We start from the raw sequence: 26,313 nt of genomic DNA on the forward strand, positions 1-26,313 counted from the left end.
GCTTAGCCCAAAAGACAGGAAGCTCTCATCTGATGCAAAGTACTGGAATCACTGACACATTTCTTAAAAGTCAACAACACAAGAACCACTGCCAGCAGCATCTACACAGGCAGCTCTCACAATGGCTCTCTGCTTTCATTTTCTGGACAGCTATGATTCAGCCTGCTAGAATCAAACATAGCACCTACTGCCAACATCTGGCCATGTGATTCATTTTCTTCCCTTCACCCCACTGTGAAAACAGTTATGATGCAGCAGCACCAGCAGCTGGTCAAATACTCTCTGCCAACAGAGACTGATGCAAAGGGCTGTGTGTTTAGTTGCCCAGTTGTATCTTCTCTCAAATATAATCAGATCCCAGACAAATGCCTGCCCAGTAATGTGGCTGTTTTATCCAGGCATCAGGCTTTAAAAGATCCTAGTATCTTAGCCGGCACTGTGCGCAGAACATGCAGTTGAACATGGGCATCTATTATGTTGGCAGACATCACACCACACTACAGTCAGAGCTATAATCTTGGGGCTGTTATGATATGGACTTAGCTTTGGTGAAGCTCTCCTGGACACCCACTCCTCTTGAATGATTTATATATTGCCTTTAGTGAAAGGAGCCAAATGCTGAAATCCAGCAAATTAAAGGAAGAGATGCAACATACATCACCATCACCTGCTCTCAGAAGAGACCCAAGGCTTCCCAAGTACAGCACAGCCTCTCTATCGGGGTGCATACCTACGGTAAGACCAGAAAACAAGTTTGGGCTCAACTGGAAATAACCTGAATATTGATCTCATGCTGCGCCAAAACGGCACTATGGTCTTACCCAGTGATAAGCACCCTGAAAGACAGCTCTCCTCAGCAACCCTCGGATCTGTTCTAAGAAACAACATACCAACCCAAATGGCCAAACAGCCACTATTTAGCATTGCTCAGAAGCAGGAGCACAGAATATCTCAAGCACTCCTAAGGTAGCCAGAATTTGGACTTTTTTATAATACCAGTTTACAAGACAGACCGTGGAAAGGAACCGGATAGTACTCCCCAAAGCAAGTTCCACCTCTGAGAGAGAAAAATGATACGAGGAAGAGTTCAGTACTGGCTTGTTTGCTGCAACTCCTTTTTTTTAAAAAAAAAAGGTTGCATTGTCAAACAGAAGCCATAACAGACAAGGCATGATTATGAAACGCTTTGTGTTCTTAAACAGCAGCAATTACAGGCATGTGAAAAGAAGGGAAGCAATCCCAGAGATGCTCTTCCTTGCATGCCTCCCGAGAGGCAGCAGGCCATTAAAATTCCATGATGAAGAATCAAAACAGCCTGGGAACAGCCAGGAGGCAATACAGCAAATTAATACACCAACCATCCCCAGGGAGGACAGCAAAAAAAGAAGACTCCTCACTTTGCAAAATAAAATTATACTACTAATGATAACAGAGTCTCCAAACCACCCACCCACACAGACACACCACTTCTAATGATGGGTGTGGAACTCCCAGGGCTGCCTAATACTTTCAGAGAAGTCTCCCCACTTCACAGACAGAATTGCTAGAAAGGAAGTCTTGGAATATTACAATTTATGCAGACTTTTAACTGTGCCTTCCGAGGAACACTCCTCACAGAGCTTTCTCCTTGACACCGTAAAGCCCTCCTTGCACACCCATGGCTCCGCACTCAGCAATCTGGCTGGCGGCTCTGTTTAAATGAAGCAGTGGGTTTACAAGCCAGTCACTATGCTGTCAAATGAACAGCACCAGAAACCTCTGGGGAGGCAAAGAAAACATGGGTTATGACAGATAGGTAAAAAAAAAAATCAGAATTTGCCTAACAACAGCCTTCCCAATTGCTTAACACATTTATGAAGGCTTTCCAAAGGCAGGTAGACCTTATACAAATTGTAGTTTGAGCAGTATAGAAATAAAGTCCATGCCAATAAATCTTAGGTGGGCAAGTATGGTTCAAGGTACCCCTTTCAGAAGGATCTCTTTCTTTACCGCTGGGCCCCAAAACAGCATGTCTCTGAGGAAGCAGAACTTAGTAAACCTGTGCTTGTTAGCAGACTGCATTCATAATTTACATGCTACACTCTGGAGACTAAAAAAAATCTTGTCTAGTGTCTCAAGATAGCCTTGCAGACAGGAGTTGCTAACTCAACCACCCATGTCTGTCAATCATATGTGGCCTAACAAAAGAACCAAATAAAAGACCCAGCTTTAAGTTTCCCTCCCCTTTCACCTGGAAACAATTTAATTACTGACAGCAAGCAGGCAAGTGGCTAATTACAAGCCTACCTCAAGTCCTATCCTGGTTAATAGCTTGGATCATATTACCAGCATCCTTAAATCAAGAACAGAAGCAGAAGCCAACTGTCCTCCAACACAACATTAGGCAGCCAAAAATGTGTCCGTAATTTACCTTGAGTGTCAGGCGAAAGGCAGACTATAAATGAAGTACATAAAGAGACAAAAAGATTCCCAAACAACTGGAAAGGCAGGCTAAATGAAGACACAGACCTCAGATTTCTTAATTCACCGCCTTGCCCTGGTTCCCACTTTCAGCAATCACTAAACTCCCAATTTTCTATCCAAAGCTCCACCATCCCATGCCAAAAAACAAGAGAGGCAGGGAATAGAACTTACCTTCTTGTACTGCTTCCCACCCTTGAAAGAGGGGAAAGGTTTACTTAAAACTACACGGGTTTCATCTGGACTACATATCCCTTTTTCTCAATGGAGGCAGGCTTAATACGGGGGAAGAGAACCACACATATCAAAATTTCTCAGCAAAATCACAATAGTGGGTTTTATTTATTTCTATGCCGCCTCTTCACAATCCTGCTCAAGGTGGTTTACAATTAAAAACAACTCATTAAACATACAAAGCATGAAAGCTGTCTATAAAATAGAAGCAGACCATTAAAAAGCTGGTAAGATAAAACCCCTAATTAAAAGCCTGGGTAAAAAGATTAGTTTTAGCCGGGCACCTAAAAGAAAGTAAAGTAGACACCTGGCAAGCCTCAAAGGGAAGGACATTCCAAAGATGAGGTGGCTCCACAGAAATGCCACCTCTAGTTGCTACCCACCTCACCTCTGAAGGCAGGGGCATAAAGAGTAGGGCTTTCAGGGCAGATCTTAACTGGCAGGATGGATAGTACAGGAGAAGATGGTCCTTCAGGTACTCTGGCATCAAACCACTTAGGGCCTTAAAGGTAAGGATAAGCACTTTGAGCTGTGCCTGGAATGAGAGGAGTAGGCAGAGCACCCGGGAAGGGGGGGCGCTATCTTCTTTGCAAATATTTACAACTTTTCAGAAGTTGGAAAGCAGAACTGCAGTGCTGATAAGATGGGGCAGCAGTTCTTGCAAGGACAGCAAGCACTGTACACAAGAAGTTTATTCAAGGTTAAAGAATTGTTTTCCTCTTATTAACACAGTATGAGGCCTGGTTATTCTAGGTTATCTTATTGTTATTGATAATATTGTGGTGGTACTAGACTTCACAGCTGGCTAACAGAAGAGTCGGCTACTCAGCCCAGCCATAATTTGTGGACCCCTCCTATGAATTCCTACTTTGTGTTATAGGGGAGGGGCATTTTATGGCAAACAATGTTGGCAGCTATTGAAAGATGTAAGTATTGGAGAAGTCGTTTTAGCCATTGGTAGGAACTAAAGTGCTAAGTGAACTCTGCTTTGGAAAACTGTAGAGAGAGAAATGATAGTCACCACAAGAGCCAAAGGAAATCAAGACCTGCCTTAACTCTACACAGACCAGGATCTATGTGCATCTCTATCCTCCAACCAATTATCCCCCATACCTTCCAATTCCACAAGTTTAAATAATTCTTGGAAACACGTGACACACTTTCCCTCACAGCAATTTCTCTGACCATGGAGAACAGTGGGGCACAGTCATAATGCTGAGGAAACTTGAGCACCTCTAAGCAGCCTGCATTTCATTCATTCTGTATTTAGCCAATAATCTTAACAGAACAATGAAAATGTATGGCCAAGCTTATTCACTCACAGCAGGCACACAGCATAATGTGCCTTTCCTACTTGTATCTAAAGACTCTCAATAGCTTATACCCTGGAAATTTTGTTGGACTTTAAGGTATCACTGGACTCAAACCTAGCTGTTCTGCTGCAGACCAACACAGCTACCTACCTGAAACACACACACACACACACATACCCCTAGCCAATGTCCAAACCACATTCACCTCATATGCTGACATGTACCCAAAAGGCTCTACTGCAGACAATTCATTATGATCCCCTAAGATCTATAGATGCAGAGGAGTTAGCCATGTTAGTCTGTAGTAGCAAGTCTGTAGTAGCAAAATCAAAAAGAGTCCAGTAGCACCTTTAAGACTAACCAACTTTATTGTAGCATAAGCTTTTGGGAATCACAGTTCTCTTCGTCAGATGCATCTGACAAAGAGAACTGTGATTCTCGAAAGCTTATGCTACAATAAAGTTGGTTAGTCTTAAAGGTGCTACTGGACTCTTTTTGATTAAGATCTATAGAGAAGCCTTGTTTTCCAAATATCATCTCAGTTCTCATGGAGACATTAAAATTATTAAGCACAGTTTATCTGTTCAGTGCCAACAAGCTTTCGGCACTAAATATCTGTGCAGGCTTTTTGTTATCATACATATTCTCAAAAGAACAGATTATATCATATTCCAACAAAGTACAACGGTTACCTGGCTGTGCAGTGTGCTGACGAGCACCTTCGGTGAGAGGCATCAGAAAGAACATCCAAAGAGTACAAAGGAGATAGTGGGTTGAACTGGAAAGGCAAGAGAGCAGGTTTGGTTAATAGCTTATCAAAGGACATTATCAGAATACTGTTGGGCTGAGATATCATCCTGCAGTTCCTCACATTCTTTTGTACAAAACGTGACAACAGACCATTCTGTTCTCCCCTTTGATGGGAAGATGTTGGGTGTAACCAACCAGACTTAGAAGTAGTACATGCATTCTAAGTCAGGAGGCAAAATCTCACTTCTTTTTTTTGAGTAAACATACCAGTAGAGATTAAGGGAGAGCCTGCCCTCGTTATGTATCGGGCTGCCTATCACAATCACAGTTGATCTTCTTCGAAGACTGCCTAAACACCCTTGACTTGAGAATCACCTATATAAATGTCATTTTGGCTTTAGAGGAAGATTTTGTGCAAAATATAAATGCAGAGACAGTTTCTAAGAGATATGTACATAATTATAACCTTCAGCAGATTAAATGATTTCCCAAAAAACAGCTGTCAGCTCCTACTACGTTTATTACTCTTGGCAAAGAACTACCTGTCCATAAAAAAGTTCATCACAGCTACATAGATATTTTCCCCCTTTCATCATAGGGAACGAAGGAATACTTGATGTTCTTAGGAACACCAAAGAATTTTTCAAATGTTCAAGCAGAGCAGATGATTCACGAAGACTTCACACTGGCACATGTTGGAATGCTTTCCCATGTTAAGGTCTCCAGGCAGGTACAAAGCTAGCATGCCAGGAAGGTGGGTGATTTTAAATACTTTTCCCTTATGTGCAAGTGGTGCAAATGCAGAGATTTTAAAATGGGGGAAGCATTCATACAATCCCCCATACGTGGCAGCATAATGTGCCTTGCTAAATACTGGGCTCAATTCAATCTCCAGTCATGTTTGTTTTTTTAAATCAAAGTGGTACCAAAAAGCACTGGGTAAACCTGGTCCAATATGAAGTAAGAAACAAGATGATTTCATGCTTTATTTATTCACTATGTTCATAAATACTATCAAATTCTAACCTTGTATGTCATTATGGTAACAGCCCATATTCTCTCATCTTAACTTTGATTATAAGGTTATAAGCAATTCAAGGTGGTGAATACTGTAACAAAGCAGCACATAAGCATACAGTACTATTTCCTTTAAAAATAGACCAACGGTTGTAATATGCTTTCTTTATGAAGAATACAAGGAAAGTTCTTCTAATACAGCACTATAAGAACTATGGAATCTAGAACATAATGCCAATAGCTAGTAACAAGAGATCCAGGAGTGGAGAATTAAAAGAGTGCTTGTAATGAAATTCATTTTCGGCTGGACTATTAGTTTGTTATAAAGCATAACATTATGCATAAATTATTAGTAGAAAATTACTAGATCATAGAGAATTATTTTGAGTTATTCAGAAAAGAGTCCTTTTTCTTTCCCTCTATCAAAGCAACTGTAAGAGACACTCATGTCCACTGTCTAAATAGTATCAATGTTTGAGTTTTCTGTCAGAGAAAGTAGGACCAATACCAACAACTACTGAATAACAGAATTACAGCATCCATAAATTTAATCACAATGTACTGTAGTGCAAATGCCAGTTTTATGCAAGGTTTGAGATTTTAACACTGGTGCCACTAACCAAAAAGAGACAGGACTACTGAACAGGAATGAATAGAATTGTTTTTGCACTCAAATGAAAGAGAAGTGCACTGCTTTTCCATCCATAGAGGAATAACTGGTAATGGCTACGGTATGCTGTATGCTCTGGAGTTGGCTCACTGCAACTGCAACAGGTTATGCTGGTGTAAGAGGTCTAAGTCAACAAGGAATGCTTGGAGGCCCTCTCCCTTAGCAGCAGTAGCCAAGCAACCTCTAAAGATACCACAAATACCAGATTTCTTTCTGACCCACAAACAAGGCTAAGATGCTGCCAGCATAACTGAATTCCATGTCAATATAGCTATAAAATGATAAAATATAAGATGGCACAAACTCTGGAAAGTTATATGTGTATCTATGAGACTATTTAATGATAAAACTGAATTGAACTATCCAAATACATTAACCAGAAAGTTTAGATGAAGAAGCAACTGGAGAGCATGAAATTAAAGGAGAAGTGTACAAGAAGCCCTTGTGACCTAAGGTCTGTTACAGCACAGCATAAAATGGGGCTGCCTAACTTCATGCACACAGGCTGTAACACAGAAGAAACTGGAAGGCAGCAATTTTTTTCCTTCGAGTAAGGAAAACATAAAGAAGCAAAGCAGAGCCAGCTTACCTGGTTGTGATCCCTCATTCCCACTGATGGCAACCAGAAACTGGAGAGAAATGGCAGAAAATATGAAATAGCAGGAAATACAAGGAAACCAAGAATCAGAAGAAACGGATACACAAGAAAGAAAAACAGAGCCACGGGGAAGAAAGGATAAGCGTCCATGCTGGACAGGTGTTCTAAACACAGCTGTCAGAAAAGCAGAATTAACCCTGATGCCAGTAGATGAAAAACTCAACCCAATGGAGCAAAATCCTGGGAAGCCACACTGTCAACTGCTGGCTGACTGGGAAAACACTATTATTATATTAAACGGCAATTTCAGGCACACTCATTCACATCTAAGAAAACTGGCTACTGCTGTGAGTGGCATCATTACAACTGGCCAGCAGTTCTTCTGGTGGTGATGTTTCTTTTGTAGGTTTGCTCTAGGTCTCTGCACATTTTGTAAATGTATAAGAAAATTAAGAAGATGATTCAGTTAATGGACAGAAATTATGGTTGCCATTTGTTTCAGGCCAGTAGAAGTGGACAAGAAATGCAACAGGAATCCAGAACAGAAGCATAAAATAAGTGGTAAGTCTCATTCTGGACTATAAGCCTCCCTCCCAGCTCCAGACTTCTAGAACTCTGCAGCACTCCAATGCTTACTCTTTTTGGCATGGATCACCAATGATGTGGCTAATCCTCTCAGTGCCAATAGCACTCATGATGGTCTCCTGAAACACAAAGTGACAGGGGGAGGAAGGAAGACTGAAACTACACATAATAAGAACAGACCCATTTCTTTAAACCTGGGTTTGCCTTTATAAATATAAGGAACAATGGCTTTATTACCCCCCACCCCCACATATCTCCCTATAACATGGGAACTCTACAGCCAGTCCCCTCAAGTCCCCTCTCACCCAACTATTGTCTGATACTGTAATCAAGTTTGGCTGGGAGAAAAATTCCAATAAATACTGTAAGAAGGCATTCTGTGAGAAAGGGCTTGACTCCTTCTCCAACACACCCCTTTTGCTCTTAAAATTGATGATCTCACCCCTACATTATACAACTCTGAGTCAGAACTGAATTTAAACAAACACACACTTTGAACTTCAGGCATTTTCTGCCCCCGGCAAAGTACAGACCCAAACAACATACTAGTAAGATAAGGCATTCATGTTCACATGGTTCAGAGTAACCATTGGGCAGTTAATCAAAACTGTGGCTCCAGCAGCCTAGTAGGAAGTTAATTTCCACACACCCAGGAAGGAAATAATTTTATGGACACTCATGCCCCCAGACTACACTGAACTTTATATCTTTTGTCTTTATGGCATACAATTACTTAGAAGAGCCAAAATATTTGAAAATTCTTGCTTGCAGACAGTGGTCCCAGTTTGCTCACAAAGGGCAAAGCCAAGATAGAGTCACTTGCTGCACAGTTTGGAAGAATCTATATAGATAAAATACCAAGCATTCACATGAATTTTACAAGTTTTAACTTACATAAAGAGTAAGTACTGTATTACCCAATAGATAGGAGGGGTTTCCTTTTGCTTAATTCTGGGCTCGGAACCCCTAAGTGCAAGAAAGGATAACAGTGATCTAGCATGTCTCCAAGTGCACCTAACTGGGTAATTATTCCTGTAGATGTGCATACAAACAACCCATGGAGAAAATAGACCAATGTTGATTTTCTGTATCAGTTATGACATACCTCTCAACTCAAATGCAACCAAACTTTGTGAGCCCAACTACCATTGTTCAAGAGTCAGAGGAGGCAATCATTACTCTATAATGTGTAAGAGAGGGAAGGGTTCCATAGCTAGCCATTTCATCATTATGCTTGTAATTCAGTGTTTCCTGTCAGGCAGACTCCTATGAGAAATCACTGATTCAGCCTACATCTTCCCTTCCTTCTCCAAAACAAATTCAGTATTTGTTGCAGATAGAAATGCTTTTGATTGGTTGTAAGTCATACGGGTTGTCATATTCTACCCTAAATCTCAGAGAGCTATAAAAATGCATGCCTGCAGCTACCTTTGCACTTCAGTTTTGGATGCCTATTGGAATCCAGCTGTAGTGAGAAAAGCTTGTTCTGCTCAAAAAGGAAACAGCAATCTTCTGTTGGAACAGAGTTAGATAAGCAGGGTGCCACCGCAGAGAAGGCTCTCTTCCTTATGGTCACCCCCACCTTAATTCTGCAGGTGAAGGTACATGGAGAAGGATCCCTGGCAGATGTTAACTGTCAGGCAGGAACATATGCAAAAAGGCACTAATCTAAGTATTCTAGTCCCAGACCATTTAAAGCTTTAAGGATACTGACTATCACCTTTAAGTGGGACTGGAAGCAAATAGCAAGTCAATGAAATATTTTCAGGATTGGCATCATTTAACCATCACTATAGCCAGGTCCAAAAAGTAATCTGGCTGCAGCATTTGTATCAATTGAAGTTTCCAAACCATCTGCCCTGAGACCTTCGTGGGGAGGGTGGAATAGAAATCCAGAGAAAATAAATTTAAAAAATAAATTTTCCAGGACAGCTTCTCATAGGCTGATTTCCAATTTGGATGTGGTCAGAGCATGGATATCCTGACTGAGAAAAGGCTTTGGCCGGTGTACTGGCGTAATGGGCAAATATACTATATCTTTGTAAGAGATATGCACCTCCATCTCTAACTCAGGATCAAGGAGTACGTCATAACTGCAAATCTGTTTCTTTAGAGGGAAGGCAGCCACACCAAAAACAGACAGTGTCTGCACTCCTACACCAGTTTTATCATCAACCAACAGGTCTTCAACCTTGTTTGGAGTGAATTTCAATTTATTGGTCCTCACCCAGCCCATTACCACCTCCAAATAACAATCCAGGACATTTTCTGTTTCACCCAGTTCAGATACAGAGCTAAGTATTATCTGTATAATGACGATAACTTATCGCAAACCCCCCAACATTCTCTCCTAGTTGCTTCATGTATACATTAAATAGCAGAGGGGGGACAAGAAGGAGCACTGTGGAACATCACAACAAAAATGCCACCGGGTCAAGCACCACCTTTGGGTAACAGCCCGAGAGACAAGAGCAGTCCACTGTAATGCAGTGCTTCCAATCTCCAACTCAGATAGTGGAAACAGAAGGAATCCATGGGTGATGAGTTCAAAGACCACCAAGAGATCCAGGAGAATCAACAGGTCACGTACCACACTGTCCTTGGCAAGGTCATCCACTGTTGTTTCGCTCTGGTTACTCAAAAGCTTTGGCTTAGGCCAAGAGAAATCTCACTTCACTTGTCATGTTACACTACTTAGATAAAATTTGTTAAAAGGATGTTCGTGCCATTTGTGTAAACAAAAAAAATGCATCACTAAACATGTAACCCCCTGCCTCTGCCTGTATTCATTAGAAACTTTTAACCACCTGGCACTGAACATGTAGAGGATTACAACAGTTACCCTCACACAGGATACCATGTGAAAGCTGGATAGCATAACCTTATTTGTGTGTAAAAAAAATATATACCTGCTTTAGGTTATCATGGTAAGAAGTGCGGAGGCATCCTCAGTAGATTCTGCATCTATGACCTAATCCCTAAACAATTATACGTTGGACACTGCAATCCACAAATGCAAAGGTCACAAATGTTTCTTGTATTCTCCTTCCTGCAACATCCCTTTCTGGGAAAGTTCATCCCCAAGTTTTCCCAAACCAGTGTTTATCCTCAAGGTTTCAGAGACTAATGTGGTTTAACAGCTCTGATGGAAAAAAAAGAAAAGAAAAAGAGGGCAATGCAGTGGGCTTCTCCTCCCCACTGCAGCCTTCCAACCGATAGATCCTGAGATAGCAGGGATGTTTTCAGAAAGGACTTCTTGAGGGGCGGGGGAGTAGGAAAAATTTGTCACTATCAGAGTCATCCACTGACCGATCATGGGTTCCAACCGATTTATTCCAAAAAATGTGCAGGCATTTCTAAACATTACCCTCCCCTCCTGGGCAATATCTGTAAACCAACACTCACTCAAAAGTTTTAGATGAAAAAGTCTTAATAGTAAAGTCTTAGAAGTAAAAATCCCTAAAACACAGGGGAAGGCTGCATACTCCTTGACAAAAGAACTGTTTTTAGAAATTCAGCTCAGTATACGAACATGTGTGCTGCTATGTACACTGACATATTAGGTTCTACAAATTCAGCTGTTCGCCATCACAGAGCAGTATGCTATAAATATGCAATCATTAAAGGTAACTTGTGCTCAGGATCCCTGAACGCCAACACATGCATGGTTTGTAGGAGAGAACCAGCAGGGGTGAAAGATAGCTATTTGTTACAGCAGAGAAATTATTAACTTAAAGTGCCATAATGTTTAAATTTACGGTTTATTACTGTGTAAATTACAAGCCGTACTTTGGGTAATTAGCAGCTCGCTGGCGGGGAGCTTTGAATGAAACTCATTATTTATTATTACAATTTAGAGGAAAAAGGGGGGGGGGAGCAGTGACCTCCAGTGCAAATGACAAAGATCCCTTTAAGGTTATAAAGATGAATTAAACAAGTAAATATTATTCTTCTCATTCTGGTTTATTAGGGGTACCTGGGCCAGTGGCCTGACAGCCCCTGCTACAAGTCCGACGTTCAACATAGCTGAAGCTCTATTTCAATAGCCAATAAGCAAGAGAGGGGGGGCATGAAGAATCTGCCAATGATGGAAAGAACAGGGGAAAAGGACAAATGTCACTCTCGTATACAAACGAGGATAGACATCCAGTCTAACTTAGCTCACAACGTTGTTGTGGGGATCAACTGAATAAAGGGAGCATCATATAAGCAACCCTGAGCGCTTTAGAGGAAGAGCAGGATAAAAATGCAATAAATAAAATGTATTACCCTTGCCCTTGAGAAGGCTTGTCACAGAACCTGAAGCTTGCTGGAGGATGTCTGAGCAAATACAAACCCAAAATACACAGACCTACGAAAGTGGGAAAGGGATCCATCCTCCATGTCAGCAAGCATTAAGAAATCCAGCTTGCCACAGTGACTTTTGGAGGCTGCTCCTATCCCCCAACCCTGCTTAATATTTAGGAGGCAAAGATTTCAGAACTTTAGCCTTACCCTGTGATAGAATACTAAGAATGGCAAGAAATGCTCATGATGCAGAATTCTTAAAGAAGTAGAAGGCGGTCATACCTCCTCACTGCAAATTTAAGTGTTACATGACAACTGCTGCATCTTGATTCTCTTAATAAATTTTTAAAAACTGCCATTTTCTTCTCCACCCTGGCTGATAACATTGCTTTCATCTTCTCAAGAGGCACACAATTTCTCCTCTCCACAATCGATCTCATGCCTCTCTACAGCCACTTCCATCCCATAAGCAGATCCAATGGAGCATTTCTATACGCAGAAGGACTGCTGTCTGTGGAGTATGACGATCTCATTTCCCCCTTTCATCTGACAAATTAATCCCCAGAAATGCTGGTCCTGGGGGGCTTTGGGGGTGAAAGCCCTTCTGCATGAGGAAACTCTCCATTGGTTTTATATCCTACAAGCCTCCTTTTCTAGCATTATCTTATTGACTCTTCCACAGAACCCCATGTTTTTTTTAAAAAAATCAACTAACCATGAGTATTTGCAAACAGTGGAAGAGTTTTTACATGAGGTATTACATGATAAAAGTATGCTACAGGAGAAAGAACTTTTAACACCAAATATCAAACTGCCATCCTTTGAAAAGCAATACCTTGCCAACTAGCCTTCTGCGGCCCTTCCTGAGGCAACGGGAAGCAACACTGGGAAGGCGGTTCAAACGGGCATGAAACCCTGGAAAGGAAAAGAACAGAACACTGAAGGCAGAACAGCTAACAAAGGCTGTAATATGCATAAAGGTAGAACACAGAAACAAGAATCTAGGTTAGATTTCTACTTCTAGGTTTACCAATGCTATCTTGGCAGCTTGAATAGATCAAGACAACACTACGGGTTACAGCACCCTCTTCTGACAAGAACATCCTCACTTACTTATAGAAACTTAATATTTGCCTCCAAGATATTTGTCATGGCAAAAATGCCTTTTTCTTCGAGAGTACAATTAAGTACAATTAAGTCTCTCCAAGCCCACTGTTACTAAATCACTTAAACAGGTCTTTAAAACTTTCACTTATTAAGAAATTTAATTTTTAAACTCTATGGACAACTCCCTCAAATACCCATAAGCAGAGCACCTCTTGTGGCAGGCCGAGAAGGCAGAAGGAATGTTGGATCTGAAACTTTTTCAAGGCTGGAATCCATTCGCTCTATTTCAGATCGGTGATCAGTTCCCCACTTGGGCAGAAGGTTAGGGACAGTAAACCCTGAGACGCATTCTCCCTCATAGAACCAGTCACTCTGCTCATCATCTCCTAAGAGAAGCACAAAGTTGTTCATCAAACATTCTAATATATCTTCCCACCATTCCTCCTAGACATGCAAAAGTCAATGTAATTTCTCATATCAAACATAATAACCAACATTCGCTTTTTAAGAACAGAAGAATCCAAAGTGGAAGCACCCTCTTTGTTCATGTGCCTACAAAGGTTAAAGAAGATGTAGAACATCATGGCTGAACATTATTGTTTTAATTTTCCCACGTTCTTTGTGTTTACATGTGCAAAGTTATCTAAACGCAACTGTCTATATTATCAAAAACTGATTAAATGTTCTGCTAATATTTGTTCTAATCATGATAAAGATAAATCAACCTTTATCCTTAAATAACACGTCTTACAAATTATTGCATTAAGGCTTTTCCAGCCAATTTTTTCATTAGTGGTAGTCTCCAGAGCACCAGTTGTTCTAGATCTCATCTGACTGGATCAGAGGTGGAAGCAGTCTTCATGCAGAGTAAATAACTGTACTTATTGGCTGTTTTAATTTTTTTAAGCAACAGTGAATATGCTTCAACAGATTGATTAAAAAACCTGAACAGCAAAATCTTCAGGAAACAGCCAGCCACTGCAGCACAGGAGAGAGTATCTGTGCCGGCCGAGTTCACTTATTTTTCTTTTAAAAGTAGTGCAAATACTCCCGTACTTGTGTGCTACAGAAGAAACATACACAGCTAGAGATGGGCATGAACAGAAATACAAACCGAAGTTTGTCACAAACCAGGCCAGTATTTGGTTTACAAACAGGCGGTTTGTCGGAGCTCATTTCTGATGAACCGCGATGAGCGGCTATGATTTTTAGAGCAGTTAGTTTGGTTCGTTTTTCAGTTCATCACTGCAAACAGCCTGGTGCCAATCAATCTGTTACCTAGGCAACGGGGGGATGCAGACCTTTTGCAGCCCCAGAAGTGACATACATACGAATCAAATGAGCTGGTTTGCAAACCGGGCAAGTTCATGGCAGTTCGTGGTCCGTGAAATGCAATGAATCACAGACCGCAATGAGACGTCATTTTTCCGGTTCATGCCCATCTCTATACTCAGCCTCTTAAAAACTGGGAAGTGGGACATAGCACTCACAACAGTAAAGGGTACACTTGCTGGCAGAAGACTTTTCCAGATACAAAATGCTACAACCCACCAAACAGAAGCATATCCGGAAGCATCTTTTGCAACAACAAAATAATCAACAGTTGAGTCTGACCCATGCGCATAAACACAAAAGTCTGGAAGTTACCAATGTTTTCTTCCTAAAATAGTAACTAATATATGTAATCCAATATCTTGTAGACCTCACATGGTCTCTTCCCTTCTCTAACTTTAGGATTCTAACTCTGAATAATGGCCTTTTACTCTACTCTTACTTACTGAAAACATATTTTCTTAATATACGACATTTTCTCAGTTAAACGTTCATTAACAGCTAGCTCACCAGTTTTTCTTTTCTATTCTCTGACATCATGAATTAGGATGTTTACACAAAACAACAGTACAGGGGACAAGAACATCAGAAAACTTTTAAGGAAGTTAATATGTAAATTGTATTTTATACTCAAACACTGCAATAAAGACACAGCAAAATTCATTTGAAAGTCTCTGTATGACATCTTAGATACACTTAATATTTTTATTTTAGCTAAACAATTAGTCTTAGAGTTAAAATTTATGTGATGGTAAGATTCATGTGTGTTATTCACAGGTTGTCTTATTCACATGTAAAGTAGGGAACAACAGCATCTTTTAAAAAAATGGAGTGCAGGAGAGCTAACACTACGCTTTCACACATTAAAATGTTCTACTGCTTTAATCATTTCATTCCATTTTTAGATAAAAATACAGACTCTTCTCCCCACGTGATGGCAAGAAGGTAACCCAAATTATTTTTTCTTTAGACTGTTCTTTTTGCTGGCTTTGCCTAATGATCCTATAACACCAGAATTGAGAATAATGGAATGAAAAATGTGCCAAATCTGAGTTTAGAACAAATCATTTTGTACATGCTTATTTCTATCCAACTCACCATGAAAATCAACTAGTGCAAATTCACATCATATTAGCAGAACTGGGTTTTCAAATCATATGTCTAGACGGTTTCCTTCAGGTACAAATTGTTAGAAAAAAATATCTATACAAATTTATTAATCTCAAGGTACTGCAATAGGCTTTCTATAAGAGAACAAAACATGATCCTTTGGAAGCAAACAATACTTGCAGCAACCCCACTAATTTCTCTTTATATATTTCAGTTTTTCAATAATAAGATTTTTTAAAAATCAGTGGTAACCAAGTGACACCAGTGACCATTAGGGCTGTCAGGACGCCTTACCCTCCCAGCGGGAGGAGGGTCTTGGCACTCATCTTTCTTGGCATGTTCATTCACATGCATATCCAGAGCAGCACTATGACATCACTTCCAGGAAGTGATGTTGCGCAGGGCCTGGGAGCGCTCCTAGGAGGCTTGTTCCCCTGCTGCTAGGCAAGTGAGGGGGGGGAGGATGGGAGTGGGGGGTCCTCCACCCCCATCAGGTGACCTGACAGCCATAATGACCATACTGTATGTCATTCCCTCTTACCTGCTTTTGCCCTCCATTTTATAATTTACAATGAGAACTTAATGGATGAATTGGAATACAGGTCTATGGTTACCTTGACGGCCTTCGTCATTCGTGAACAGGCCAGTGTCACTGCTGCTGCATACACTGCTGGTTTCACTGGAAAAAGAATTAAAGCACATATGCATTTGTAATAAGCTATCTGTTTTGCTAAAACCATTCACTGCAAGGAGAATTCTCAAATGTTTTCTAAAGAGCATACAATAATGAGATTGTTATTTTTAAATCTGCAAGTTGGCTGATCGTGATGTGGGAAGTTCACAGTCACTTTAATGACAAGTACTGAGATGGCCTACGGTGAAGAAGTGTGGATCACAAATGAAATGGGGGGGGGAGGTATTTAAGAAATATAATGATCATAAAAGAGGAAATTTGGGGGAAGATACCAGGGTGTCTGCAGATGATTCTTCACTGGGAATTTAAATCAGCAAGTGCGCTGCATTTGGCTTAACTAGTGCTCACAAAAAACAGATTGCTAACATATGGCAATGTTGCATAGCTTTTCCTACTCTTATTTCCTTTTCTACCTTATCTATATTATGACTGCAAGACATCAGTCCTTTTTTTTTTAAAGAAGAAAAACATTATAGCAAAATATTATACAAGGTACACCAGCAACTGCCAAGTACATAGAGGCCTTCAAGCTGATCACTGCAATTCTGTCAAGAGACAGACATCTCTTGATCACCAAAGATCCACTCCAAAACAAATAAATATTTTTAGATTGGCTGCACACTGGTTTCCAAATATGGGTGCAGAATTTTTTTGCAATCAACTTTAATTTTATATGTAATCAATTCTAAGGCAGAAAATATATAGGGAGAAAGATACAAAAAATCCAGAACAAATTCTCATAGGAATGTGTTACCTTTTCCCGTTCCATGAGATATAACAAGTATCAACATGGAAGTATTATTGTAGTTACTAAGGACTGCATAATTATGGAGCAGGGAACCAATAGAGGATGTGATTAAAGAAAAGTAATTTTAGGAAATGTAATTGTATTTTCCCTAAGCAGCACTGAAAATATGTTAGTGGACAGTTAGTTTACAAACGGAATGAGCATAACTGATTGGGTGCTTGCAAAGAGCAATGACTGATGGCATGAGACACATTTAATGTGTAGCAGTAACAAAGGAATTTGTCAACCTTAGTAATTTAGAGAGGAACCATAAGCAGATCTGCTCAAATAAATCCCATTTTATTAAATGGGGCTTACGTCCAGGTGCCCTGTTTTTAGAATTGCATCCTTAATCACAGCTTAGTATTAGATATTTTAACTTTTAAAAAGAGGCAACTGCAGTGTTGAAATATGATAAATCAAGTATTTGTAAGCCTAATTTTTTTCTGTGGGAAAGTTTGTAAGACAAGATGGTCATACGGCTAACTAATTTTCAATTACTGCCCTACCTAGTGATTTCATCAAATTCCAAGCCAATGTGGGGTTAAGCCCTCTGGACACTTCATACCTATTCTCAATATTCCAATTAAACAACAGTCAGCACTCCGTTGATAACTCCAGCAGCTAACTCATCTTCTTTATATCACCTTTATATAATGAGACTGTATAACACAGATTAAGGATGAAAAAATCAGGAAAATCCTTTCCCTAAAAACAGCATGAGCAAGTAGGAGGGGTTCAGTAAGTAATGTGAGAAACTCAGGCTTAAGACCTTGTTCACAGATAATTTTTAGTCACTCACCTGGTTATATCCAACTGGCCCAACAGAACATGGTGCAAATTGGGTTTTTTTAACCCAACAAATGACCAAATAAGTGTACGAGGCCAGTCAAGTAGCAAAAACTTGTGGACTTATTTTTAAAACTATCGCTACAATCTCTCTGTATATCTTATTCCACAGTTCATGGTGAAGCTAAACTGTTACACGACTTGAAGGAAGGGTGAGATACAATTATACCAGAAAATTATGAAGTAGAATATAGCTATAACAATGTTTCCAAAAACAAGCTTCCTGTGAATTCAGGTACGATCTGGGGGGTGGGTGGGAAATATACCACTGGAACTCTGCGCATTCCTTTAAATGTGGGACCATTAATCAATAAAATGGTACAAAAATTATCTGTGCTTTGCAGATGGTGCTGTCTTCTACCATGCCTCTAGACTTCTTCTCCTGTCCAGGAGGGAAGAGTGAGGCTACATTTACCACATCAGTGCATGTGGGAGAGCAGAGTGCTGGGATGCTCTTGACGGCACATGCTCACCAATCCCCATCTCTACCTTTCCTAAGGCATTCTGAGGTTTGGACAGGATGGTGGCTGCCTGTTAATCAAACCAGCTCTCTTATGACTGAAAGCCATAAAGAGCTACAACATTTTAACCAGTCACTTGACTTCTTGGGTTGATCCTATTAGCTTTTCTGCAGTCACAAGAAAAGGAGGAGGCTCTTTCAATCTGCCCCCCACACACTCCTACGTCATGGATCATGAATCCTATATGGTCAAAACCCACTTGGGAGAGAGCTATAGTGAGGACGGGAATCAGGAAAGATCACCTCTCCCACCTCTAGTACCAATGGAAAAGCTAGTAGACTCCAACCCTGTATGAGTCTGCTTACAAGAGCATGGAACTGTCTCCTTATTACCTTCATGCTCTACAGGGCTTTGCCCACCTGCTATAACATAGCAAAATAGCAAATACTAAATATATCTCACTTTAGCACAGAAAATCTCTAGTAAGCACAGAGATCTCTGTAACCTATATTAACTTTTCTCTGGGAAGTCTTTTTAGAGATGGTGTTGGAAGTTCCATTATAAACGATCTCTGCAGTCTTCTTCATGTCAACTTGGAACTACTATGTTCCTCATTTTTTTAAAGTCTCCCTTTTATAATACCTTCAGAAAATACTAACAATTACACACAGAAATGGAGACATAACATTTGACACTAGTTCAACAGCACAGTGTGTTATTAAAGTGTATTTCTGTGCAGTCTCAGAAAGCAACATCGCAGAGCACGTCAGGCAATCATACTGGACACAAATGAACAGAAGAAATCTGCTAGTCAAGACTTTCTTACTGGGATTGACTACTGAGTGTCAACAGTAAGTCAGCCATCATGTCTTTTCTTTTACAGTTTATAAGGAGTTTCATCTCCAGTACTACTGCCTACTCCACATCCCCAAGACCAGGCAGCAGAACAAAGCATTAGACAGCCCGTGATTTTTTCATAGGTCTCAAACTACAGCATGTCTTCTAATTGCAGTGGGCCAGACTAAAGGTTTGTGCAAAGGAACTCTTTTCTACATACTGCACATATACACAGGAAAGCACTCTCCTTTAAACAGGACTTTCAGTACAGTAAGCACTGATTAATGACCTCCACTTACAATGGAGGCTACTTACCTTAACCAGCAAATAATGAATGCTATTGATCCGACAAGCTACTGCTATAGAGTGTTATTGATCGCCCAATCTTTGGTTAAAATGGCCCTCATTTAGCAATTGCACTGTTGCAAACACCTGGAGCAAAACATGCCTATAATTAAATAGTTTGAAAGAGTTAAAGTGAGAGGTGATGGACAGATCTCAGCTCTCCTCCATTTAGTTCTGCTCCTGAGCTATTGTTTGTGTCAGGAAGGATATTGATTTTCTATAAAAATAAGAAAACAAGAGGCACAAAGGGGGTACAGAAGGTCAGGCTGGGCTGAAGGAGGAGGGGGAAGCTGAACACTCTGTCTCTGTCACTTGCTTTCTATGAGAGGGGAATTTTCTCTTTCTTGGGAAGCAACCCATACATTAGCTCAGCCAGGTTCTTGACGGCCACTGCAGGCTATCACCAAACACACTCCTCATCAAAAGGGAGAATAAGTGAGCTACGAAGAGGAATAGCATGGTGGGGGGGGGGTCGACTGCTCAGTATTCAAGAAGCCACAAAACACATCACCTTGAAAATTCAGCATCTTTTGGCTGAAACCAAGGGCTATGAGAGAAATCTAGAGAACGTTATGAATGATCACTAGTTATATTAAGAACAGAAGAAATGACCCAAAAATTGTCATTTCCCTGTCCCCCACAAAATGCCTTTGTCAGCCTCATACAGTGCATCATAAGGAGATTTAACATAGCATAGAACCATCAATCCCCCCCCTCCCCAGGAGAGACAGAAACTTCTTTAGAATTAAATTTCAAAGCATTCCAACAATCCTTACAATTTCATAATTTGCTTTTAACTGTGTATGTGTGCTTTAAAAATTGTTTTAGTGGTTCTGACTGTTCACCACCTCGGGATACACATTTGATCCCATTATAAATGCTTCTTATAGCTACAGGAGAGTTAGGTTAGGTGAGCAGATATTATGGAACAAATGTAGCAATACATGCGAGCTACATTAGTTCACTTATATGGAAATGAACTATGTTGCAAAGATATTTCATTTATTTATTTGCAGTATCTATATTCTATCATTCTGCCAATCAAGGCCACCAAGACAGCTGCCAAATTATCATTTAGTGCTGGAAATATATTAACCCAATAATGAAAGAAAGGTATTGACCCAGATATCAGAAGACACATGCATAGATTTTTAAGTAACACAGATGATATTCCAAAATCTAGCACAAGCAGAACCCTCAATACATATCCATTAGTCTATCTGAAGAGATGCCAGTGGAAGAAGCATAAGCATCTATATTCAGTTTGCATAGTTTCTTCTTTAAATCCTTCCAGTTGGAAATCATCTTTTGACTTTTACCTCGATAGGAGATGGACAAATACCAGAAATAATTTTTTATACATAACTTCAAACCCCAAGATGCAGCAAAGCTCAGATTTGGAAAAGGACAGTTGGGAGATGTGTGAAACTTTGTAAATAATCTCAAACGTGTTAAAAATGGAAGTATTGTACATGAAAAGGACATGAAAAGTAGTAAAAACTAAACTAGTATTTACTACTTCCAGTGGCAGTATGTAGCTGAATATTTCTCAAACTAAAGTTCTCTTACATGTATATAAATATTTAACTAATACACTTTAACTTGATACTGTCCCATGAGCTGGAAGTTCAATTAGAGCATTTGTATTTTTTTAAATTATACTTGATATGTTCTGTGTGAATGGTAAGACTGCATTCCTGCACAATAGAACATTGCTCAACTAACCCTTGCCTTCTTTACATTTGACAAGTCAAAGGACAACAGAAGTATCACTAATACAAATCACATTTATGATTTTAATTGTTACATTGTACATAACCAAGCCGGGGGGGCGGTGCTGTGCACTTGCAAAAATTGGTATTGCACAAGCCAGTTGAATGAAATTATTCTTCAAGTGAAAAAAGGAAACTGTCTTTTGACATTAATGCTCAGAGACATTAGGCTAAGCCTGGGTAAGAAAAAGCCAGGCCTCCATGAATCTCTTCTCAGCACCACCAAAGGATGCACTGCAAAATTGTAAGTTACCTACTCACTGAGCTCAGTACTTTGCCCAACACAGAAAGTAGTATAAGTAAGGATCAAGAACATATAACTAGAGAGCTTGCTCATTACTGCCCCTTTCCTCCAAATGTTGGCAGTGGCAACTTGGGACCCCAATGCCAGGAAAGCCTCCATTATCAACAGTTTCTTGAACAGGAAATAAGATGAGAAAGAAGTATAGAATAAGGGGGAAACTCTAAATTTGTATGCTAAAACTGCAGCAGAAAGGCAGACTGGTAAAGCACACAATGGATTGACATTTATGAAGTATTCAGAAACTTTGAACTTTGCACATGCCCCAAACCCCATTCCATGTACTTAGACATATAGTGATTTATAGGTTTAAAAACCACTATCTTCTAGAACAGCTCCTCAAATAGTTGTGTTTTTCTCCAAACTATACCACACACAACTCTTCTTTGTGGGTTTACTTTGAGTAAAAGCCCATTATCTCTTATGAGAAGGTATTTAGTGTTGTTTACAAGAAACGGCTACTCATTTGTGTCTATAAGGTGTAATCTATGGAAACTACGTGCAATGCATATGGAATGTGCTGTATCATGTGGCACTGTTACCACTGCAACAATCACAGTTCTGAAACCATTAGCATACCCCTATAATCCACAAAATATGGCTGATATTTATCAACTTAACAGCAACTTAACAGCAGCATACTGCTGGCAGTGTCCTTTTCTTTTCAGCACTACCAATTCTCTTGCTTCTCAAATATCTACAAAAATACTATGGGGGAAAGCACACACCATGTGTGGGGAGATGTGACTCAGAGCCAAGCTACAAATGTTGAATGACACAAGGACTGCATGTGAAGGGAGTCACAATGTTAGCTAGGAAGCTGGAGAACTGAAGGTGAAACTGACAGAGCCTTCAGGAGACAAAGAGGAAATTAACAAACCCTCTGAGGAGTGATCTCCCCCTCTGTAGAGAAGGGAAATTGACAAAGCCTTCCGCTCTCCTTTAAAACTCAGCTTCCCAACTAACACTGTGATTCCCTTCACGTGCAGTCCTTGTGTAATTCGTCGTTTGTAGCTGGGCTTTCAGTAGTAGAGAATCCACATTGCACAAGGACCCAGGTTCAATCCATAGCATGTCTGGTTGGAAGGATCAGGAAGTAGGTGATGTAGAAGACCCCTGCCTGAGACCCTGAAGAGCTGCTGCTAGTCAGAACATAGGACCAAACTTGAGAGAGCAATGATCTGATTCAGTATATTCAGTATACTGTTCAGATGTCAGCTACATGTTTTACATACACACAAGAAATGCAATGAACAGTATGCTGCACTGAGACTTAAAAAATTTATCACACGTTTCTTTGCCATTTCTAATGAACTTCAGAAATCAGTGAGAGAAATCAGTCTCACCTATAACACCCAAATCTGTTCATGGGTTTCTTGTAAAAACTAGCGCCAACAATATATTTTCAGTTGTTTCCCCAACAATAGACAGAGTACTGTCTTAAAAACAAATGATCAAGCTACATTAGTAACAAAAACAGACTATAAAAAGGACCTACTTAAAGGACAGATCTTCCAGTAGCAAGCAGTGATTTAAAACAAAAAAACCAGATTCAACAAAGCTATAGTAAGGAAAGGCCTGAGTATCTCACCATTCAGACATATTTTCATCAGAACCCTGTTTCTGTTCATCTGCTTCACACTCCATCCTCTCATTCCTTCCCCCCTTGCTGAGGAAAGCCCTGGTCTCTGCTGATTCACAGAGTCCACGACTGGAAGATGTCCAAGGAGCATTCTCCTTCCACCGAGAAAGGCGCTGTTTCTTAGCAGACTTGAACCTGCAACCCTTTTCATAACTCCATTCTGACACTCTAAGTTTTTGCTGAAGGCTGGCAGCCACTTCTGATGTCACACGCTTAACTTTTCGACGTCGCCTGAGTGGTCGGCAAGGTGCATTTTCCGTAAACGAATCTGACTCGTGCCATGAGTGCTGCTTACTCCTGAGAGTTCCACTGAGCGCTGGATGACGTTTGATTCCTACCATGTCGTCTGAATCACTAAAGTTGGCTGTCAGCACTTCCCGGCAGTCCTCCACAGCTTCATCCAGACTGGATTCAGAGGCCCCGCTGTAGCAGCAAGCATGCTCTGCTTGATGCGTAAGGTCCGAGCGCCGTTTGCGGCCCCGTCTCTTACGAAGCTGTCTCCGTTGCTGCCTTGGACTCAGAGTCATTTCTTCCCACAACTCATCCAGCTTGTTCTGTTCAGAAGTCTGCTCTAGGGCTGAGGCCAAATCATGCACCAGCTCATCCATGGGCAATGTCTGCCAAATGTTAATGTAAACAATTAGAACCTACCATAATGCCAGCGCAGTATATCATAAATACATACCACATACCTTCAATCTGTCCAAAATGTCAACTGAAAGTGGCTTTTTCATTTTTCCACTCATCTACAGGCGCACAAAAACTTTCACTTTGCCAGCTAAATTAGTGGGGGGGTGGGGGGATGTCCGAAGAGAGGGGAATGCATCACTCACTCCTAAACTCACTTTCTCTCTTAGCAGGGCAAGAACAGAAAGGAACAAGAAGCACAAAAAGTCAACTCAAAGAGCTCTAAAATCATTACCAAAACTATTACAGCTTAATCTTCAAGAGTTCTCCAGGATTTCCTCAGGGAATCCCCTGGCTCTAGTATGCAACTATTGTTTCTAGGAACCAGCCACTGAGTACTTCACCGTGTGGCTGACAGGAAAGGAGGAAGAAACCATGAACTCTTCAGAGGAAAGGAGAAGTTGAAAACCTTGACAAAAGACAAAATCGTGCGTGTCAGTTGTCTGGCCTCTAGACCCGTTTCTACTAACACCCTCGATCCAGAAAACAAGTCACGCGTCAAGGAGGAGGCCGGGTAAGCGGCAACAAGTTACTGCCGTGAAGAAGGGTTTAAAAGGACTTGAGCAGCATAAACTTATGCGTGCCTCCTTAGTAGTAAGCCCCAAACGTGCTTACTCGCAGGTAAGAGCAATATTGCCCCCTAAGGGCGCCACGCTTTAGAGTCGGCCGTTAAGGTGCCCCAGAGCCCCGGAAACCTTCCCTTCCTTTCAGGCATTCCTCTGCCCAACCCTGACAGGGCACCGCGCCCCACCTGAACGTCCTACTTCTCCCACCCGCACGGCCCCTGCCCCGCCTCGCCGCCTGATCCTCCGGGAGGCCTCCCCGAACCGCGGCGGCCACCCAAGCCGTCCCTGCCCTCCCTCCGGTTCTATCGACGGCCTCCTCGATCCGGGCAGTCCAGCCCCCGTGGCAGGCAGCGCCCCCCTGGACCCTCCACCTCCCGCCGCCCTACCTTTCCTCGCTGGCGGCGGCATTCGCCGGCTCACCCGTCTTCCGCGGCGGCCTCGGAGGCCTCATTCACGCCCTGGCCGCAGCCTCCCAGGCCTCTCCCGCTCGGGTCCCAAACGGCATTTCCGGTCCTGTCAGGGAGAGGGGGGGCCACTTCCTCCCCGCCCAGCTCCGCCCACTCGGCGCTTCTTTTCGTTCTGTTGAGCTCCGTCCCGTCCACCGAGTGACCCGCCGGGGGTGGTGGACGTGGCGCCTGCTCAAGCGGAGTCCGAAGAGACGCGAAAGGTTTCGAGGGGCTCCGCTTGGGCGGCCACGCTTTGCCGCCTGGCAGCATCTCGCGCTTTTTCTTTGCGAGCTTGCGGCCCTCCTAGAGGCGCCCTTCCTTGGGGTCCACTGGCACCTTGAAGAGCCACGAGATTTCCGGAGCAGATAAATATTGTCAGATAATAATAATAGCAACAATAACTGTGCTTATATATCGCCCTTTTGGATAGATTAGTGCCACACTAAGAGCTGTAAACAAAGTCATTGTTATCCCCACAATGCAGCTGGGAGGGGCTCTGGGGCTGAGAGGAGTGGCTTGCCCAAGGCCACCTACAGAGTTCATGGTTGTAGTGAGACTCGAACCAGGAGAGTCCTGGTTTGCAGCCCAACCACTTAACTACTATAGTACAGCAGCTACACCCTTAGGGGGCTGCTGGAAGCATGCTTAATTTTACTTGGGAGTAAATCCGATTGAACTCTCAAGGGACTTAATTTAGAGTAAACATGCATTGGATGGGGCTACCGGTGTGTGAAGTCAGTAGGAAGACCACACTGCGATCAAGATGTCCCAGGGTGCGGGGAGAGCTTTATTGTTTTTCTCTGGTGTGGTCTCTTAATTTTGTACCACTGTGTCCAAGAATACACACTCAATTCATCTTCCATTGTGAAGGTCACATGAAAACTTATACTAGAATAAACTTTGTTCCTCTTCTATTGTAAAGGTCATATGAAAACATACTGGAATAAATTTTGTTAGTCCCGCAGGGTGGACACGTTTTCTTTCGGTCATGCTCGTCACTTGTCTCTTTACGATGCCCAGCAGGGGTGACCAGGATCCAGTTGTGTACTTGCAACTGAGGGTTTGAAAGGGGCAAAAGGCACATTTTATTTGCATGCGTATGCCTCTCGTAAAGTGAGGACTTCTTTTGCTTGAGCATTTACAACAGAGAGTGAGTGTTAGCTTTCAAGAAGAGGCATTCACATGTTCCTTTTGACTGGACTGCAGAGGTGCCATCGGACCCAAGCTTTCCATTATTACATTTATTACATAGATTGCTTCCATTACAGGCTCTTTTGAGAGGCCTGCCTTTGTGGGGTCTGTTGGTTCTGGTCTGGTTCAGTAGCGTAACAAATAAACAGTATAGCTCTTTAAAAAAGGCACTGTACTAAGAGTTTAATTTAAAAAAAAAACACCTCTAGGATGTCCTAATTGTTTTGTGTTATCACTTGTCAGAGGAAGGGGACTTCATGTTTTATTTCATG

At 41.4% G+C, this 26,313-nt stretch overlaps 1 protein-coding gene across 3 annotated transcripts in view; it reads right to left on the bottom strand.

Annotated features, from left to right (window-relative positions):
* The window catches only part of GPATCH2L (G-patch domain containing 2 like), a 41,476-nt gene extending 16,587 nt beyond the window's left edge, over positions 1–24,889 (bottom strand). For 2 of the 3 annotated variants that reach the window (XM_054970986.1, XM_054970985.1), the window contains exons 1-6: positions 24,825–24,889; positions 23,101–23,768; positions 16,078–16,142; positions 13,231–13,407; positions 12,750–12,829; positions 4,700–4,785 (exon numbers count right to left, since the gene is read on the bottom strand). In XM_054970986.1, the coding sequence (XP_054826961.1) occupies positions 4,700–4,785; positions 12,750–12,829; positions 13,231–13,407; positions 16,078–16,142; positions 23,101–23,759 (1,067 nt within the window). In that variant the 5' untranslated portion in view covers positions 23,760–23,768; positions 24,825–24,889. Of the gene's footprint in view, positions 1–4,699; positions 4,786–7,033; positions 7,074–7,678; positions 7,747–12,749; positions 12,830–13,230; positions 13,408–16,077; positions 16,143–23,100; positions 23,769–24,824 lie in introns of those variants that run through there. The other variant, XM_054970987.1, reaches the window with a different exon arrangement.
* Positions 24,890–26,313: the final 1,424 nt, after the last annotated feature.

Source organism: Eublepharis macularius, chromosome 2, assembly GCF_028583425.1.
Source record: "Eublepharis macularius isolate TG4126 chromosome 2, MPM_Emac_v1.0, whole genome shotgun sequence".
Lineage (NCBI taxonomy): Eukaryota > Metazoa > Chordata > Lepidosauria > Squamata > Eublepharidae > Eublepharis > Eublepharis macularius.